The 17,520-nt window shown below is 49.8% G+C and overlaps 1 protein-coding gene across 3 annotated transcripts in view; it reads left to right on the top strand.

The window, feature by feature from the left end:
* Nucleotides 1–16,404: 16,404 nt before the first annotated feature.
* SEZ6L (seizure related 6 homolog like) overlaps nt 16,405–17,520 on the top strand; it is a 118,796-nt gene continuing 117,680 nt past the window's right edge. For all 3 annotated transcript variants that reach the window (XM_087828813.1, XM_087828812.1, XM_087828811.1), the window contains exon 1: nt 16,405–16,532. In XM_087828813.1, the coding sequence (XP_087684939.1) occupies nt 16,439–16,532 (94 nt within the window). In that variant the 5' untranslated portion in view covers nt 16,405–16,438. The remainder of the gene's footprint in view (nt 16,533–17,520) is intronic.

Raw genomic sequence — 17,520 nt, 5'->3', positions numbered from 1 at the left:
TCAGGAAGCAGATTGCTATTGCTTAGGGCCGAGGGTAGGAATGGACCATTGACTGAAAACAGGCAAGAGGGACCTTTTGGGGTTGCTAGAGTGTTTTCAAACTGAATTGTGACGGTGGCTGCCCAAGTTAACAAATTTACTAAAAATCATTGAATTGTACACTTCAAATGCATGAGTTTTACACTCTGCAGATTATACCTCAATAAAGCTGTTTTACAAAGTCAAATATTGGCTCCAAAATATCTGAACTGAAAACTGATAGAATTAAAAGCAGAGAGAGAGAGAGAAAGATCCACAATTATAATCAGAGATTCAACAACCCTATCTTAATAAATGATGGATCAGTAGACATAAAATCAAAAAGGGTATCCATGCCTGAAGAACATAACCAGCCAACTTGATCTAATTGGCATTTATGGAGCACTTGCCCGACAACAGCAGCACACATGCACTTCTCAGTGCATATGAACTAGTTTCCCAATATAGACCATGTTATAGGCCATAAAACAAGTCTCCATAAATATGAAAAGATTCAAATTATACAAAGTGTATTCTCCTAACACAGTGGAATTGAATGAGAAACCAGTGGCAGATATCTGGAAAACTCCCAAATATTTAGAAACTAAGAACACAACTTCTAGATAAACAGTGGAGCAAAAGAGGAGTCAAAATGCATTTTAACTGAATTTTTTTAAAAGTGCAACATATCAAAATTTAGATGCAACTGAAGCAGTACTAAGAGGGAAATTTATAACATCAAATGCTTTTATCAAAAAAAGAGGAGTCAAGGACCACAGTTTCTACCCCAAGAACTAGAAAAAAAAGATCCAGTTAAACCCAAAGTAAGCAGAAGAAAGGAAATAATAAAGATCAGAGCAGAGATCAGTAAAATGTAAAAACCAACAAGCAAAAACAATAGAATCAATGAAAGTAAAACTGGTTCTTTGTTAAAAATCCAAAGAAGTAATAAACTTCTAGACAGAAGGATCAGGAGAAAAAGAGAAAACACAAACCACTAGTATCAGAAATGAGAGAGGGCATTGCTACAGATATTAAAAATACCATAGATATTAAAAAGCCAATTGGGGGAATATTATGAACAATGTTATACTTATAAATTCAACAACTCAGGTACAATAGATATTCCTTGGAAAATGCCAACTGCCAAAGCTTACTCAAGAAAAAATAGATTGCCTGAATAGCCCTGTATCCATTAAAGAACTTGAATTTGTAATTCAAAACTTTCCTACAGAAAAAAACTCCAGGTCCACATGACTTCAAAGGTGAATTCCACTAAACATTTAAAGGAAAAAAAAAGAGTACAGTTAAACGCAAATATTTTTTTAGAAAAATGAGAACTTCCCAGTTCATTCAAGAAGGCCAGCATTATCTTGACATGAGAATCAGACAAAGGCATTAGAGAAAAGAAAACTTCAGATCAATATCTCTCATGAACATAGACACAAAGTTTAACAAAGTTTTAGCAAATCAGATGCAACAATCTACAGAAAGGATCATACATCATGACTAAGTGTGGCGTATGCCAGAAATTCATGCTAGATTTAAAATTTGAAAGTTAACAAGTGGAATTCCCTATATCAACAGGCTAAAGAAGTAAAATGAAAGGATCTTCTCTATAGATGCATAAAAAGCATTTGACAAAATTTAACATCCATTCCTGATAAAAATCCTCATCAAATCAGGAATAGAAAGAAACTTTTTTGATATCATAAAGGGCACGTACAATGATTTTCCTGAGATGAGAAGTGAAACAAGGGTATCCATTCCCATCATGTCCATCCAGTGTTGTACTTGATGTTCTAGTCCGGGAAATGAAGGAAAAAAGAAAAAAAATAATGTTAAAGGCATATAGGTTGGAAAGAAAGAAGTGAAACTAATATTATTTGCAGACGGCATGATTATCTTTGCCGAAAATCCTAAGGATTTTACAAAGAAAGAAGCCTAAGGAATCTATATAGAAGCTACTGCAGTAATGAGTTTTGCAAGGCCAATGTGCGAAAAAATGAATTATATTTCTATAAACTAGTAGCAACCCTTTGGAAGTTGAAGTTAAGACTCCCACTGTAGCATGAAGGACTTACTAAGTGACAAGTCTGACAAAAGATATTCAAGACCTGTTATCCTAAGAACTAAAAGGTATTGTTGAGAGAAATTAAAGAAGGCATAAATAAATATAAAGGTTTATGGGTCCGAACACTTAATATTGTTAAGATGTCAACGCTGCCCACGTTAATTCACAGATCCGATGCAATCCCACTCACAACCTCAGCAGGGCTTTTTGCAAAAATTTACAAGAAGATTATATACTTCATATGGAAAGGCAAAGAACCTAAAAGAGCAAAAATAATTTGGAAAAAAGACAAAGTTGGAGGACCTGTACTGCTTGATTTTAAGATGTATTACAAGGCCATAGTAATCAGGACAGTATCAGTGTGGTATTGGCATAAAGATAGACATATGGAGCAGTGGAATAGAATAGAGTTGAGAAATAGACCCATGTATATATGGCCAATTGATTTTCAATAAAGCTGCCAAGGCCATTCAATGGAGAAAGGACAATCTTTTCATTTAATGATGCTGAGACAATTGGCTGGCTATATGCTAAAAAAAAAAAAAAAAGAACCTTGACTCTTACTTCAAACCACACAAAAAATTACTCAAAGTAAATCATAGACTTAAATGTAAGAGCTAAAATTATAAAAACTTCTAAGAGAAAAAATTTTTGACCTTGGATTTGGCAAAGATTTTTAAAAATATATATGACACTATAAAATAGAATGCGAATTAGCTGTTTGAGATCAATATTTACATATTTTGCCCTTAACCAAGAAAACTTATATGCATATGTGCATAACCCATGGGCACAGACAATGGTGTGGTGAAGGCCTGGGTGGGAAAGGGAGCTGGATGCAGGGGGTCAGTGGGGGAAAAAGGGGGCCTCTGTAATACTTTCAACAATAATGATAATTTTTTTTTAAAGATACGCTTATGAAAATGAAAAGGCAAACCACAAACTGAGATAAAATATTTATAGAACACATAGCCTACAAATGTGTCTCTCTCTATAAAGAAATCTTATGACTCAATAATTAAAAATTACCCCCCCCAAATCAGTAAAAGATTTGAGCACACACTTCATGAAAGAAGATACACAGATGACAGATAAGCCCATAAAAAAAATGCTCTACTTCACTGGTTATTAAGAAAATGAAAATTAAAACCACGATGAAATACCCCTAGACACTCACTAGAATGGCTTACATTAGAAAAACGGATCATACCAAGTGTTGAGAAGGCTGTTAAGTGTCAAGGACTCTACACTCTACAGAACAGAGTGGAAATGGAAATGTCACCACTGTTCTGGTGGTTCCTTAAGTAGTTAAGTACACACCCACCATGTGATAAAACCATGTCACTCCTACGTATTTACCTAAGAGAAATGAAGACATAGCCTCTCACAACGACTTGTACAAAAATCTTTGTAGCCATTTTATTTGTAGTTGCCAAAAAGTGGAAACAATTTGAATGCCAGCCAACAGGTGACGGGGAAGACAGATGTGATATATCCATACAGCGGAGCACCTCTGGTGTCTTGAGCTTACTGATCAGCTAGCGTGCTTCAGCACGTTCCTTTACAGCGCCAGACTATAGGGGAAGTCAGCCTAAAATAGAGTTTAAAATAAAATACTCCGAGGCTATATCCTAATTTCTTTACAGACCCACCCAGGCCTTTGTACCTTCCACACCCGGTGCCCATATCTCCATCCCGATGGAAGGATCGAGTCCCATTTCCATAAAGTTATGTAGTGTCATTGGTTTCAATATATCGCAGTCCCCAAGAATATAAGTAAGCATGATTACATCTTCATAACTTTGCAAAATGAAAAAACAGTGCTCTTTTTCCAACCACACATAGGAATTTGGGCTTGGGAAACATGGTCCCCAAGCTGGCTTTGGATTCCTACTCCACCTTCTCCTTCCCTTGGGGTGTCTTTTCCTTCCTTTCAGGTCCCCTAAGTCATGATGTTGTCTCCTCCTTTTATATCTGCTGGGAAGAGGTAGCATGTTATTATTTTATACAATAATGTGGATTCAAAACCTGGCTCTTCTCTGACTAGCTGTGTGACCTTGGGAAGATTACTTAACCTCTCTGTGCCTCAGTTTTCTCTCTTGGAAAATGGCGATAACCAGAGTGCTGCCTCCTGGCGTTGTTGAGAACATGTAAGGCTCTTAGTGTTGGGCCCATAAGAAGTGGTCAATAAATATTTGTTATTCTTAGTACACAAAACCAGTTTCAGGTCAGGCTCTGAGGGTCTGATTCACTTTGTCACACTGCCTTATAGTGACCAGTCACAGTAGATCACCCCCCAGGTGGAGACTGCCTCTTAACATGGCCTTGTTACAGAAAACAGAGTCTCACTGGGGTTTCAGGCCCGATCAAATTGGGCTGGGTGAAGGGCGCTGGGGGCAGGCCTCACCATCTAGAACCAAGTCGCGTCATCATCACAACGAGATCAGAGCTGCGTGAGAATCAGCATCGCCAAGGGACAGGCCTGGGAAAGTCCTGCGTTTCAACAAACCCTCCAGACACTTCTCATTTCCAGGGAAGTTTTAGCATCCATGCCTCTGGTGTGCATATCAGGATCTAAACTATATTCTCACTACCTCTTGCCATTACATTTTTATATTTTTTTCCTCTTCAATTTTTATTTTTATTTTTCCTTTTTGGAGGGGAAGGGAAGAATGATGCTTTAAAAAAAACCAGCAACTTAATTACGTGCAAATTCTCTTTTCTTCTTCTTGCGTTCTCTTTGGGACTTGCACAGATGCATATTTTAATTTTCATACCTCTGCAGTACTGTATGTGAAGAATTCTGTGTCCCGCATCCAGTCAACAGTGTACATGAGCATTAGTCCATCCCGCTCCATCTCTTTCTCACGCCCCCTCACGTGCGCGCCTGGCTTCTCTGTCCAGGTCATTGCACTAGATAGGCGGGCGCCCGTGTCCACACTCCCACGTCGTGTCTAACTGTATCATATGTTTGCATTGAATTTGGGGAGCTTGCTATAGCGTTGGTTTCTCTGATTGAATGGATTTTATAAGCGTCCTGAATTCTTTTTTTTTTTTTTTCTAAAACCTAATTGAACGAACTAACAAAACTTTAAGGGCGTGGTTAGGCAGCGCCAAGTCTACGCTTCACAGGAGATGTCTGTGGCAGAGAAAGTTGATTTACGTTAATGGGAGTCATATTTACTCTGTTGGCCTCACCTGCGATTATTGGGTGAACTCGGGTCTCCCGAGTTCATCACCACAATTAGTGCCTGTCAATAGCGGGACGTGTGCCCGGAATGCACAAGGACCCGCAGCTCTGGGATCTTGTCTTTCTTGGCGGAGCGCGGGGTCTGATCCTGTGAGTTACTGCGACTTGGGCCTCTCCCTGGGCCTCAGTTGCCCCACCTGTAAAAGACGGCTATTCGGCTAAAGCCATGTTTCTCTCTGTGTGCCCTGTAGACCGCCTGTTTCAGAATCACTTAGAGAGCAGTTAAAATGCAGACCCCCGGGGCCACTGAACCCCACCCACTGCTGGGTGGGGCTCAGGAGTCTGCACGTTTACCAAGTCTCCTAGACGGATCTTGTGGAATGTGAAAGGCTGGAAACCACAGATCTGCGGTTAAACATCCTGTGTAGCTAATTTCCAAATTCCTCTTTGCTCTTTCTCGGGCAGGAAGGAGTTTACCCTGCTAGCCGATGGGGTGGTCCTCACCTGCACCTGCAGGAGCTACCGCAGGCTGCAGGGAAGGGAGCTGCTGACACCTCGCTATTTGCTTAGCTGCTGCACAGCCTCCCACAGGTCACGGACAGAAGCCAGAGTGACCATGGCTGGCCTGCCCCATAATTGCTCAGACCTCAGGAGGCCACTCCAGCACTGGCCGGGCCTCCAATCTACAAAGAGCAGACTGGGATTTGTCCAGTGTTCTCTTGCGATCCCTGTGGGGACCTGTCTTGCTTCCCAAAGCTGAGATTAAAGCTGAAATCCCAAGTACACAGCACCTATCAGAACACAGTGCAAGCTTGATGAATGAATGAATGAATGAATGAATGAATGAATGAATGAATGGAGTTGTGAGTGAGTGTAGTACCCTGGGCGGGTAATACAAGGAGTGTGGAATGGGATCTTATGTGCAAAGCAGTTAGTGGTGGACAGTAAATATTCGTTGGGCAAATGTGTGTCACAATGAAATTCAGATACTTGTGCGTAGTAGGTATTTTAAAGACTATTATGGTAGATGCACTGGTGACCTCCCCTTTCCCATTTTCCTTCAGCTCTTAACATTTCTCTGCACTGGTGCTCAACTATTAGCATGTGCATGCCTGTGCTGGAGGGCTTTCTCCACGGGTCCGAGCAGAGTGGGGCCGATGGAAATCCTGGGAAATTCCTTCATGGCCCCCAGCAGTCCTGGAAACAGGACGGATGGAAGTCAGTGAACAAACACCTCAGCTCCCTCACCCCTGGGAAGATAACTTTAAGACGTAGGCCTCCCTCCTAGGTCCCCAATAAGATAGAACCTCCGTTGCCTGCAGTGGTCAGCTGCTTGATAACCCCCACTTTGGGGGGGTTCCTGTCCCTTTCCTCCTCTCTTCACTCCACTACTGATATTTCCCAGGATCACCTCCCAAATCAACGACTCCCATTCAAATTCTTGCCTCCGTGTCCACTTCTGAGGGACCTCGTGCTACGATGGTTGTTGAATGGACGAAAGACTAAATATTTAGTAAATCCGCGTGAAGTGCTAGAGGACCGTACACTTACAACCTAGTGAGCCTCTGTAGGAGGCTGCTGAGTGAGTAGCTGTCGGTACACGGACACCGTTCAAGGCAGACCCCCTGCACCTCTAGGACTTAAATTCCTGGTACAAAAACGCTTTGGGAAAGAGTGAATGGATGGATGGGTGATCACAGGATGGAATCAAGGGCTAGGAGCCTGTGTCCTGCTGGTACATAGTGTTCAGTAAGTGCTTTTCATGTGGATGGGAGGGGAAAGGAAGGCGGGGAGAACGGATCACGTGGCCAGGCACTGAGCGATCACGAAGGGATCCATGAGATCCCATGTGGTCTGGTCCCTGCTGGGTCATCAGCTTCACCCAGCACCACTCACTCCCTGTCAGCCTCCTGTCAGCTCTGGGCCTCTACAGCTGTTTCCTCAGCCAGGAATCATCTCCTATTAATGTGCTGCCTGCTTAACTCCTGAGATTCTTAATGTCTCAGCCAAGCCTTTGTTTCCCCAGAGAAGCTTCCCAGACTCCATGTTTCGCGTATATATAACTAGAATAGCTCTCATCTCATATCACCTGCTATTTCTCACTTATGTAATTAGTTACTTAATGACTAACTCACCCCAGTGGAGTGGAAACTCTCATCCGCATTCCCAGCGCTCCTCATAGGGCCTGGCACATAGTAAGTGCTCAATAAATATTTAATGAATGACAGAGGCATGGCGCCCGGCCCAGCCTTAACCTTAGAACCAAGGCTTCCTTTGGCAGAGTCAGGGTTCCAGGAACGATCACCCCCCCACCTACGCTGTTCCCACCCCTACAGCACCCCAAACCAGCCAAATGGCAAAATGCACCCAAAATCTGGGAAAAGCCTTCAACAAGTCATCTTAGAATAGTAACAGCTTCTGTCCCAGCCAGCGCTGTCACAGGCAGCTTAATTATGGTAATTAGGACCAACATTAAAACATGATTATAACATAAAATTGGAATTAGCTGTATAACACATCCAGATTTTTCGGTATGCTATTGATTTCCCTTCCCTGTTAATCAGAGGGCTACAGTAAACTCAGATAGATCTGGTATAATTAAAACTGAGCCTGTAAATGCTGGTAAAAATTCTAATTAGCATCTGTCTTTTGTTAAGGATAGCGACCTGGGGGTGTATATTTTTATGGGGAACATAATCAAGCATTCATGTTTCCTTTCTGGACCTTAGGTGGGGCAGAACACTGTGTCTTCGTTCCTTTTAAAGAACTGTTTAGAAAAAAATATGCAAGTCGTGGAGACATCTAAAACATGCCTAAACCAGAAGAGGGGAATTTAAAGGAAAACAGCCAAATTTGTTCAGATGACTCAGATGACTGGAAGGAAAAACTCGGAAACCCAAAACGTCAGGGTCCTTGCACGGCTCATGCACAGCCCCACGGCCCTCTACGTGTATTAGGGTGCCCGGTGGAATTGGTATGTCAAACACCCCGGCATCTCTCAGTTTCCCCTGACCCGAATCCACAACCATCTTTATTTTAGTATCGGCACCATAGTTTTGTTTTGAGAGCCACTCGTTGGCTGTAAGCCTGGGGGACATGTCGACCCAAAGGCTCCACCCTCCTCTGCCAAGAGGTGGGCATGTGCCCGTCCTGGGCAGCGATTCATACCAAGCGCAGCCTCTTGAAAGCACTGGGAAGGGCCTCTGCGTCCTACGTCCCTAGACCTGCTGCAGTGCAGCCCTCAGACCTGCCTCCCCGGCTCTTCTTTGCTCTGTGAGATCTTCCCATCCTTCCAACAGAGCCCTCCCATCTTTCTGGCCGAACTGAGCCAGCCCCAGCTCCTTTTCAGCAGAATTCTAAGATACACGTGGTAATGAATTCCAAGCAATATCGACAAAGTCCTATTCATGTGCTGGACTCTCCTGCCCTATTATTCTAAGTTTAAAATGAATTTTATGGCTGATGGACTAAGGAAACAGCCCAGAGGTTAAGTAAAACGTGGGCTCGTTTATTCATTCAACAAACATACCGTGAGTGCCAGTTATGGGCAAATGCATGTTCAGGGGCTGGGGATACGGGAGTGAGTGAAATGGGTTCAAATCTCCACCCCCAACCCCCACCCCCGCCGACCGGTGATGCTGGTGTTCTAGTTGCATGTCTCCCGCACATTTGCCCGTGGTTAGGGGTCCCAGGGGACACCTTGAGCCCAGTGGCTCTCTGCCCCCGCGGCACACTGGGACCTCCTGGGAAACCTTAAAGGGTGCAGATCCCTGGGCTCGCTCCCAGAGAGAGCCTGATGTAATTCCCTCCGGGTGCAGCCTGGGCATCGGAATTTCCGAAAGCTCACGGGACTCTAAGGTGCGTCCACGCTTGAGAAGCAGTGCTGGGGCCCAGGGCTTTGATGTAACCCCCTCCCCGTTGTTTAGCCCCAAAGAATGAGATGGGCTCAGGCACCCCACCTTTAGGCAGCCTCTCAGACCCTCTGATTTTCCTTTCTAATTTGGTTTGACAAGCATTTATTGAGGGCCTACTGTGCTCCTGACACAATGTGGGACACTGACTAACGCACGGGGGACCGTGGCATGGGCAAATGCCATGCTTCAGGGGGTCGCGGGAGCAAGGAGGAAAGGAAATTCACCCAGATTGGGGGATGGGTGGGAAAGATGGGAAGGCGGCAGGGTCACACTTCAAGTTCAACTTGAAGCGACGAGTAGCAGGGGGCCTGGCAGGGGGGTGGAAGGGAGAAGGGTAGCCCAGGTGGCACGAGAAAATGTGTGAGGCATCAAAGGTGCAAGGGAACGGGGACAGGAGAGGAATCAGATAGCAGAGACCTTGCAGCGGTGCTGAGACCCTTGGCCTTCAAATTACAGGCACTGGGGAGCCATGAGAGGCTATAGGATGAGGGCAGCTTTATCCCGTGCATCAGAATTCAGGGTGAGCTGCAGCTGCCTTGGAGCGCTGGGAGGTGGGGCGTCAGAGAAGGAAAAGCCTTTGCTTGGCAATTTTCCCCCAAGCAATTTTATTCCATTCCCTTCCATCACGTAGGAACCCGGAGTTAACGGAAGAACATCACTGCCATGGTAACAGTAAGAGAAACAAACAAAGCACGCGCTGTATAAAGCCGTCCATAAAGGCTGTTTATTTTTCATACCATTATTTTAATAGGTGGGGGTGGCAGCGATGGGATGGAGAACAGCAGGCTTTAATGGTGCCACTAACGTCGCCTTTTCTCGCAACGACTTGAAATGCTCGCAGACAGTCAGACACTGGCTCTTAGATCATGCCTCCGGCTGGGAACTCCCGCTGCTTTAGAGTCTCGCTGCCGGGAAGCGTCACCTGCTCCCCATCAGCAGGGCGGTGTGGCCCAGTGGTTACGAGCTTCGGCGGGAGGTCAGACCACCCTGGGTTGGAGGCCCTGGGTGTGGGTCAGAGGGGGGCAAGAGCAGAGGCCTGTGAGGCAGCCCTGAGCTTGGGATGTTTGCAGCTGGAGCTGCTTAGAGGGAAGCACCCAGAAGTTCAGAGAGCAAGGAGGGGCCAGATCCGCAGGGCCCCACAGGCTAGCCTAGGAGTTTGGGTTCTAACAGCACAACCAACCTCCACGGGTGGTTGGGAGGACTGAGTGAGACGTCAAACGGCAAACTCGAAGCAGCCGCTTACAAAGATCAGCTTTTATTCTCTGTGGGCTCGCTGTGGAACCTGGCACCTCTGGGGCGTGGAAGCCGATGCCACTCTATATTCCTTTCTCATATGGGTGAATTAAAAATCAGAGAGGGAAAGGAGGCACGCTGACATCACACAGGAGTTAGTGGGAAGGCCTCCAGACTCTCGGGCTTCTACTCACTGTTCCTTGGGCATCTGAAATCAAGCCCATCCCGTGAGGTCTGATGGGAAATTCCTTGGCTACCATTCCCGCTGATACTGGGGGAGGCTTCCCCGTAGGGAACAGTGTGGGGTGATAGACACAGACACGCACACCCCCCGAGTCTCAGGGGGACCGTAGGCATTAGCCGTCCTCCTCGAGCCCTCTGCTGTCCTCCTGGGGACACTGGCTGTGCCACGCCGGGGAGCTGGGAGAAAGGGCAGGGTATCAGTCCGCAGGGGCCCGACACAGCCTGGCCTTTCCAGTTTCCCATTTCGAAGAGACTGATGAGGTTCGAGAGGAGGGCGAAGGGGAGCGGATGTTTCTGCAATTGAACAGGACAGCGCTGCCGCGGTTCATTTCCAGCGAGGCGTCACATGAAAAGCGGGTTGGATTGGCCAAGTCCCTGATGGGCCTGTGAGTTTCCCTTGTTCTGCGTCCTAAACCGCAGCTGGACTTGCTTCTGAGTCTAGACACTTAATAAACCCGACTAGAGAAGAGCTTTTTATGGCATTTGGGCTGTGTTTCTCCCTTACGATCTGTATAATCTGTATAATTGCTCCTGTTTGTTGAGCACCTACTATAGGGTGGACCATGCATCGCCTCTCTTGCCATTCCGAGAACCCTAGGGAGTAGTTACTAATATCCCTCGCCTCGTACGGACAGGGAAACTGAGGGTTAAAGGCGATCCATCCAGGAGGGAGCTCTGGCTCACACCCAGGCGAGTCTGACTCCGCATAAGCCTGCGGATTCCCACGGACACGGGCGCCCGTGGAAGCTCCTCTGCGGGCAAAGGTGGATCTTTGTGGCCTGAAGAACGCGTGCGCCACCGTTTATAATGCCAGCCGAGTATATAAAGATACACAGTATCTTTAATTGATTTTTTTGTCACCTTTGAGACCCAAAAACAGAAACCCAGGAAAACCTCCCAGCTGGGTTTGCAGGAACTTGACCGCGGGGTCCCATCAGATCCAATGTGCCGGTCCCTGTCCTTCAGCCTCCCCCGCGTCCCTGGCAGTGAGCTTTCTCTCCATCCCACCCAGCCCGGCAAGCCTCGGCGGAACGCAAACGCGTCACGCAGGCTCACTTTGTATTCCGGAAACTTTCAGTTTGCAAACAAAGGCATGGCCTCCCTGTCAAATTTCAGCTGTGCAAGGGTACTTCTCAAGAGCCAGGGCGGGTGGTATAGACAGATCGAGAATTTCCAAGGGAATCAAAGAGGATTAATGGCTCCTTTCCAGGTAATATGAACACCCTGGGTGGCCGTGGCTGCGTTGAAGTGGCTCATTCCCCTTGTTAGCATCTGGCCAGAGCGAGCCAGGATGGCCTGGGGCTCCCTGCGCCGACTGCACAGCCCGGCTCCTCTGCAAGTCCTGAAGGTCAGGTTGAAAACACACAATGAGATGCCAGTTACACGCTCCGCCTGCCCTTCAGAACCCAGGGTGGCTTTCTCCTGGGCTCTCCTATGGCTGGGACATTTCTTTAGAACTCTCTCTGTCTCTTTTAAGATGCCTCCTTTTGTATTTTTATTTTTATTCCAAGACAAAAGATTTTTTTCACCCCCAGTGATGTAAACCTTCCAGGCACCAGATGTTCCTGGGAGAGAAATGTGATGCAGGCTTTGGGCGGGGCAGGAGAAGGAATAAATTGGAAACTTTCAGCATTGTACGTTGATGAATGGAGAGAGTAATTACCGAGGACGGACTTCCTGGTTCATTGTGATCTGTGGCGACAGAGAATGGCATCACAGATACAGGATGACAGTGCCTACCATTTATTGCAATGACTCTGTGTCCGTCCCAGAGACTTGCCCCTGCGGGGTCCTCGGCCTAGGATGTGCTCTGCCGCTGTTCTTCACCCGGTTACCTCCGTCTCACCTTTCCCTTCTCTGTTTAAATGTCCCCCAGTCTGAGAGGCCGTCCCTGATCCTTCAAAATGAACTTGCCTTATTTACTCTCAAATTACCCTTTATCTTCCTCATAGAACCTGAAGCTCTCTGAAATTCTTATTTATTAAAAGGTTTACTGTGTATCTCTCACCTGTACAGGGAAGTCCCAGAGAGCGAGGATTTCGTCTTGTTTGTTTCTGTATCCCCAGTGCCCAGAACAGTGCCTGGCACTTTACAGGTGCTCATAAAATATTTGTTGAAAGGATGGATGAATGGATGGATTGATGGATAGATGTTTGGATGGACAGACAAACAGATGGATGGAGAGTTTAGTGTATGCTACAGACACTATCCTAAATGCTTATAATAATTGTCTCGTTTCATCTGAATGACAGGCTTCCATTAGAAGATCTTCAGAGAGGTTAAGTCAGTTGTTCAAGGTCACACAGCTGTTAGGAGAGAAACCATTCAAATTCAAGTCTGTCAGGTTTCAAAGTCCACTTTGGACCACTCTGCTTCTCCTGACGTAGAACATTCATCTCGGAAAGGATTTGGGCGCTCATGTTGCCAGGCTTCACTGGACTAGCAGGTCTAGAGAGCAGGAGATAGGGTCTGCTGCACCCACAGCCCCTAGCACAGAGATTGGCACCTAGTAGACACTTGATAAATAGTAGATGCTCAAATAATATTTGTAGATAGATGGGATTGAAGGATGAGTGGGTAGGTGGGTGGGTGGATGGATGGATGGATGGATGGATGGATGGATGGATGGGTAGGTGGTAGGTGCATTGGGAAACAGACCTAGAGAGGCTGGTCACAGCAAGTCAGCAGAGGAGGGATCAGAACTTAGGACTCCTATCCCAGTGTTCTCTCTCTCACAACACCAAACTTCAGTGTTTTTCCTACAGTCAGAACTGGGCTAAAGGCTTCCGTTCATCAGCTCATGGGATCCTCTCTACAACCCTATGAAATAAGTGCTACTGTGTCCCCTCCTGTCACGGGGACATTATCTATTTGTGTCAGTCACCCCCATGAGAAGTGTTATTTTTGTCCCTACTCCTCCGAAGAGGAAAAGAAAGCTCAGAGAGGTTAAATCACTTACCCTTCTTACCCAGCAGGAAGAGGTGAGGCCAGGATCCATGCTTTGTCTCCCCTGGGCCAATTTTAGCTGCACAGGAGCCGATGGATCAAGTGGCGACATATAAAGTAGAGTTGTGGGGACACGTCATCTCCTCTGCAGAGGAGCTGGGAGTTTCTCCCAGGAAGCTGTGGGTAGCAGAGGGCCACTGGGACACCAGAATCTAGGCCAGAGGCGCCCTGTGGTAGTAGAGAAGCTACAAGCCCAGACAAAAGGTAGACCAAGTCCCTTTGCCTCCCCGAACCTCAGTTTCTCCATCTGTGCAGAATTCCATTCCTACCATGGGATTCCTTCTTTAAACAAGCAGGCAAACAAAAAAAACACACCTCTGCATATTGCCCCTAGAGAATCCCCTTCCATTCCCACCATCACAGGTTCAGACTGCTGGCTCTGTGTCCCTTCCTCTCAGGACTTTTCTCTGTGCCACATGTCAGCGGACAAATGGAATGAAAAAATCCCTGCCCATGTACTCAGTGGGCTAATGGTTTACGGTGTCAGTTCTTCCATATAAGATACCAGCATGCAAGCGATGACCTTCTAGTGGCCCAATGCCTTTACCAAAAGGGGCAACCCTGATGTGGCCTCCTGGTAGCAACGAGGTGTTGACACACCAGGGAACAGCCACCCAATGATGAAATAGGGGCAGCCATTGAATTCTGGGCAGCAGTGTGTGGCAGTGAGTGGGTTCCATCCGGCTCTGGACTCAGGCTTGACATTCAGCCTGCTTTGTCCCGACACTTCCTGGCCAAGTGACCTCAGCTCGGTTGTGACCCTCTCTATGGCTCACCTAGAGACAACGACACCTCATGGTCCAGATGACTGTGAAACTGAGGGAGCGGCCATGCACTATGTGGACACAGTAGATGCACCTGCCTAAGAGTAGCTGCTTATGAACATTCATTTTTCTGCCTGAGTGTGAAGCTGGCCTCTTTGTGTTTCTCTCACTCGCTCGCTCCTTTCCCCTCCCCCTCTGCCTTCCTTGCTATTTACCTTCCCGTTCAACAAGTATCCTTGTGCACCTACTGCACACTCGCCCCTGCGGCCCTGGGTGGTGACGAAGAAGGCAGCCAGGCCACTCGGTACAGAGATCTCGGCTAATACAACAAAGCAAGGGCATGTGGCATCTTCCCCAAAGGACAAGTAAGCCCTGAGGCACCCCTTGCCTCAGGCCCCTCTTTCTAAAACCCAATTGGCTTTACTGCCAGAAATGGAGACTTCTTAGAGCCAAGGACTGGGTTTTATTGGGGCCTCTCTGTCCCCCAGAATCTAATGCAAGTCTGGGCCTGGAGAGAATATCCTGTAAAAGAGCACCCAGTGGTTGAATGAATAAGTGAATGGGGAAGCTTTGGCTGAGGGTGGGGAAATCTGGATTCCTCGGGCCAGAGTGCTTCCTCTCCTCCCCTGTCCCCACCTCCCCCGCCCACTCTTTATAGGGGCTCCCAGCCCTGCTGAAGACATGTTCCTGCTGCTGCTGCTGCTGCTACAACCTTCTCCCCATCTGCTCCCTCGGCCTGCTCAGGCTGAAATGTGTAGACTGTGGCAAGGTGGAGTTGGGGAGGGAGAGGGAGGGAGAGGGAGGGCTCCCGATTGCCGGGAGAGACCTAGGAAGCTGGCTGGGTTTACAAAGGTGGTCCAGGCAGTGTCCAAGCCTGTCCCATCTAGCGCCTGGCTAATGCCTGTCCCCAAGAGTCTGCCTGTCTTCTTCATCTGTTATAAACACCACCACCACTACCCCTTCATTTGTGGAGAAAAGACAAGTTGCTGAACATCAGGGCTGGGCACCAGCCAGGCGGTCCAGGTCCAGGGTGGGCCTTGAACTCCAGCTTGGATGGGGGGAGGGGTGTGACCGAGGAAAAAGACTGCGCTCTGGTGCCCTAGGGCCCGGGGTTGTGAAAGGCGGTGCTCAGGTTAGAACATAGGTACTTGCTAACTAACAGTCTCTGTTGGAGCTTCAGAGGGGTGCGCGGCCCTCAGGCACTGGGCACCCAGTTTTGTGGCTGTTTGTTTTGTTCCAGGGAGGTGGACAGCTCTTAGGAGATTCTTAGATGAGTTGGGGACTTTCTAGGGTTTGGGGGGCTCACTTCGGAAACAAGGGGGAGGGCTGGCAGGGAAGAGGGCTGGTTGGGGCCCGAAGGGGCTTGGGAAGGCTGCACTACATACAGCAGGGAGACCAGGACGTGGGGTGCATCTGGCAGGCTGGGCGATGGGAGGCTCTGGGCTGCGCACACGCTGCAGGGTGCGCCCGGCTGGGCGCTGAGGCCTTGCTGGCACCGTCTGGAAAAGGGTCGGGGCGCTCCCCGGCCTCGCCTGGCGGGCGCGGGGCTGCGGGGAGCGCCCGCGGCGAGGCAGCGCTCGGCCCCCGGGACGCGGGGAGAATTGGCGTTAAACTTTGCGGGGCCGGCGGGCGGGCGGGCGGGCGGCCCGAGGAGGGGGCGGCTCCGGGGCGCCGCGGCCCCCCGCGCTCGCCGCGCCTGCCCCCTCCCCGCCTGCGCTCCCGCGGCTCCGGCTCGGCCCAGACCCCTCCCTCCGCCCGCCGGCTCCGCGCTCGCTCGCGGCTCCTCCTCACTCGCCGCCCGCGCCCGGCTCGGCTCAGCTCGGCCGGAGCGACCGGGGGCTGAGCGCGTCCGCCCCGGGGCCCCGGCGGCTGCCCGGCCCGCGGCCCCCCCTTCGCTCCCGCCTCCCCGCCTCGCTCGCCCCCCCCCTCCTCGCCCGGCTCCCGCGCTGTCCGCTCGCGCCCCGCAGCCCGCGGCTCCGCGCCCCCCGCAGCCGCGATGCCAGCGGCCCGGCCGCCCGCCGCGGGACTCGGCGGGGTCTCGCTGCTCGTCGCCCTGCTTCTGGGGAGCCCCGCGGCCGCTCTGGCGGGAGGTAAGCGCCCGGCGGGGTGGGGCGGGGAGGGGGCAAAGTTGTAGTGAGTGCGGGGCGGCTGGGGGGGTCGTGGCTGGCCCGGGCCGCTCGCGCACCACCCGCTGGCATGGGGAACGGGCGAGGGGGCGACTGTCCAAATTCGGGGCGCGGAAGCGCGTCCCCACGGCCCGGCTGACGGGAGCGCAGAGGCGGGGATGCGTCTGAAGGACTCCGGCGCTTCCCTGCTTAGGTTGCGGGCTCCCTTTCGGTCTTCCAGGCTGGGGGGCTGGCTCCCCTTTGCAGCCCCCCCGAGAATCTCCGTGGAGTGGGTAGCTTCCAAGCCCCAGCTTCCCGGAGCTCTCCGCAGCCGCCCGGGGGGGGGGGGGGGCTGGGTGCCAGATCATTCGCACCCTTCCCGGGAGAGGTGGAGACGGGGGGCGCTGACCCGCCCCGCAGCTGAGGGCCAGACTCCAGCAGCGCGTGGGGGGCGGGGGGCTGGGGGGCGCCCCTCCGGCTCTAGGACCCCTTGCCTCCTTTTGGGTCAGGTCGCCCCAGGGACCCGGTGTTAGGACCGATCTCAACCAAGTGTCTGGAAGCTGGACTTGGGTGTGGCTTTTGCCTGGAGGCCAGTCGAGGGGGCTCGGGGTTCTCAGAACTTGGCTGGGGCGGGGTGGGGTGGGATGGGGGAGAGGTGACAGGTCAGGAACCTGAGCGGACTCCCCACTCCTTCCTCCCCCTGGCAGCCTATCCTTTTTAAACACTATATATATATGAATGGGGGGGGCTAGTTTTACCCAGCACGTGCTTGCCGGTGGGCAAGGGGGACCCACGTTTCGCGGAGGAGGGTGGCTTCTTCCCAGACGTGGAGCCGCCGCACCCTCTTCTCCATCCCAGAAAAAGTTGGGGAGGGGTTGATATGGAGAGAGGAGTGCAGCGCCTGAACTCACCCCCAGCTAACCCCATGAGCTTGGGGGGCTTGGCCCGTCCCTAGGAGGCCCGAGGGCGGAGG

The sequence above is a fragment of the Miniopterus natalensis genome, chromosome 20, assembly GCF_054644295.1.
Source record: "Miniopterus natalensis isolate mMinNat1 chromosome 20, mMinNat1.hap1, whole genome shotgun sequence".
Classification (NCBI taxonomy): Eukaryota; Metazoa; Chordata; class Mammalia; order Chiroptera; family Miniopteridae; genus Miniopterus; species Miniopterus natalensis.
The sequence above is the reverse complement of the archived record's forward strand: the minus strand, read 5'-3'. Positions and strand labels throughout refer to the sequence as shown.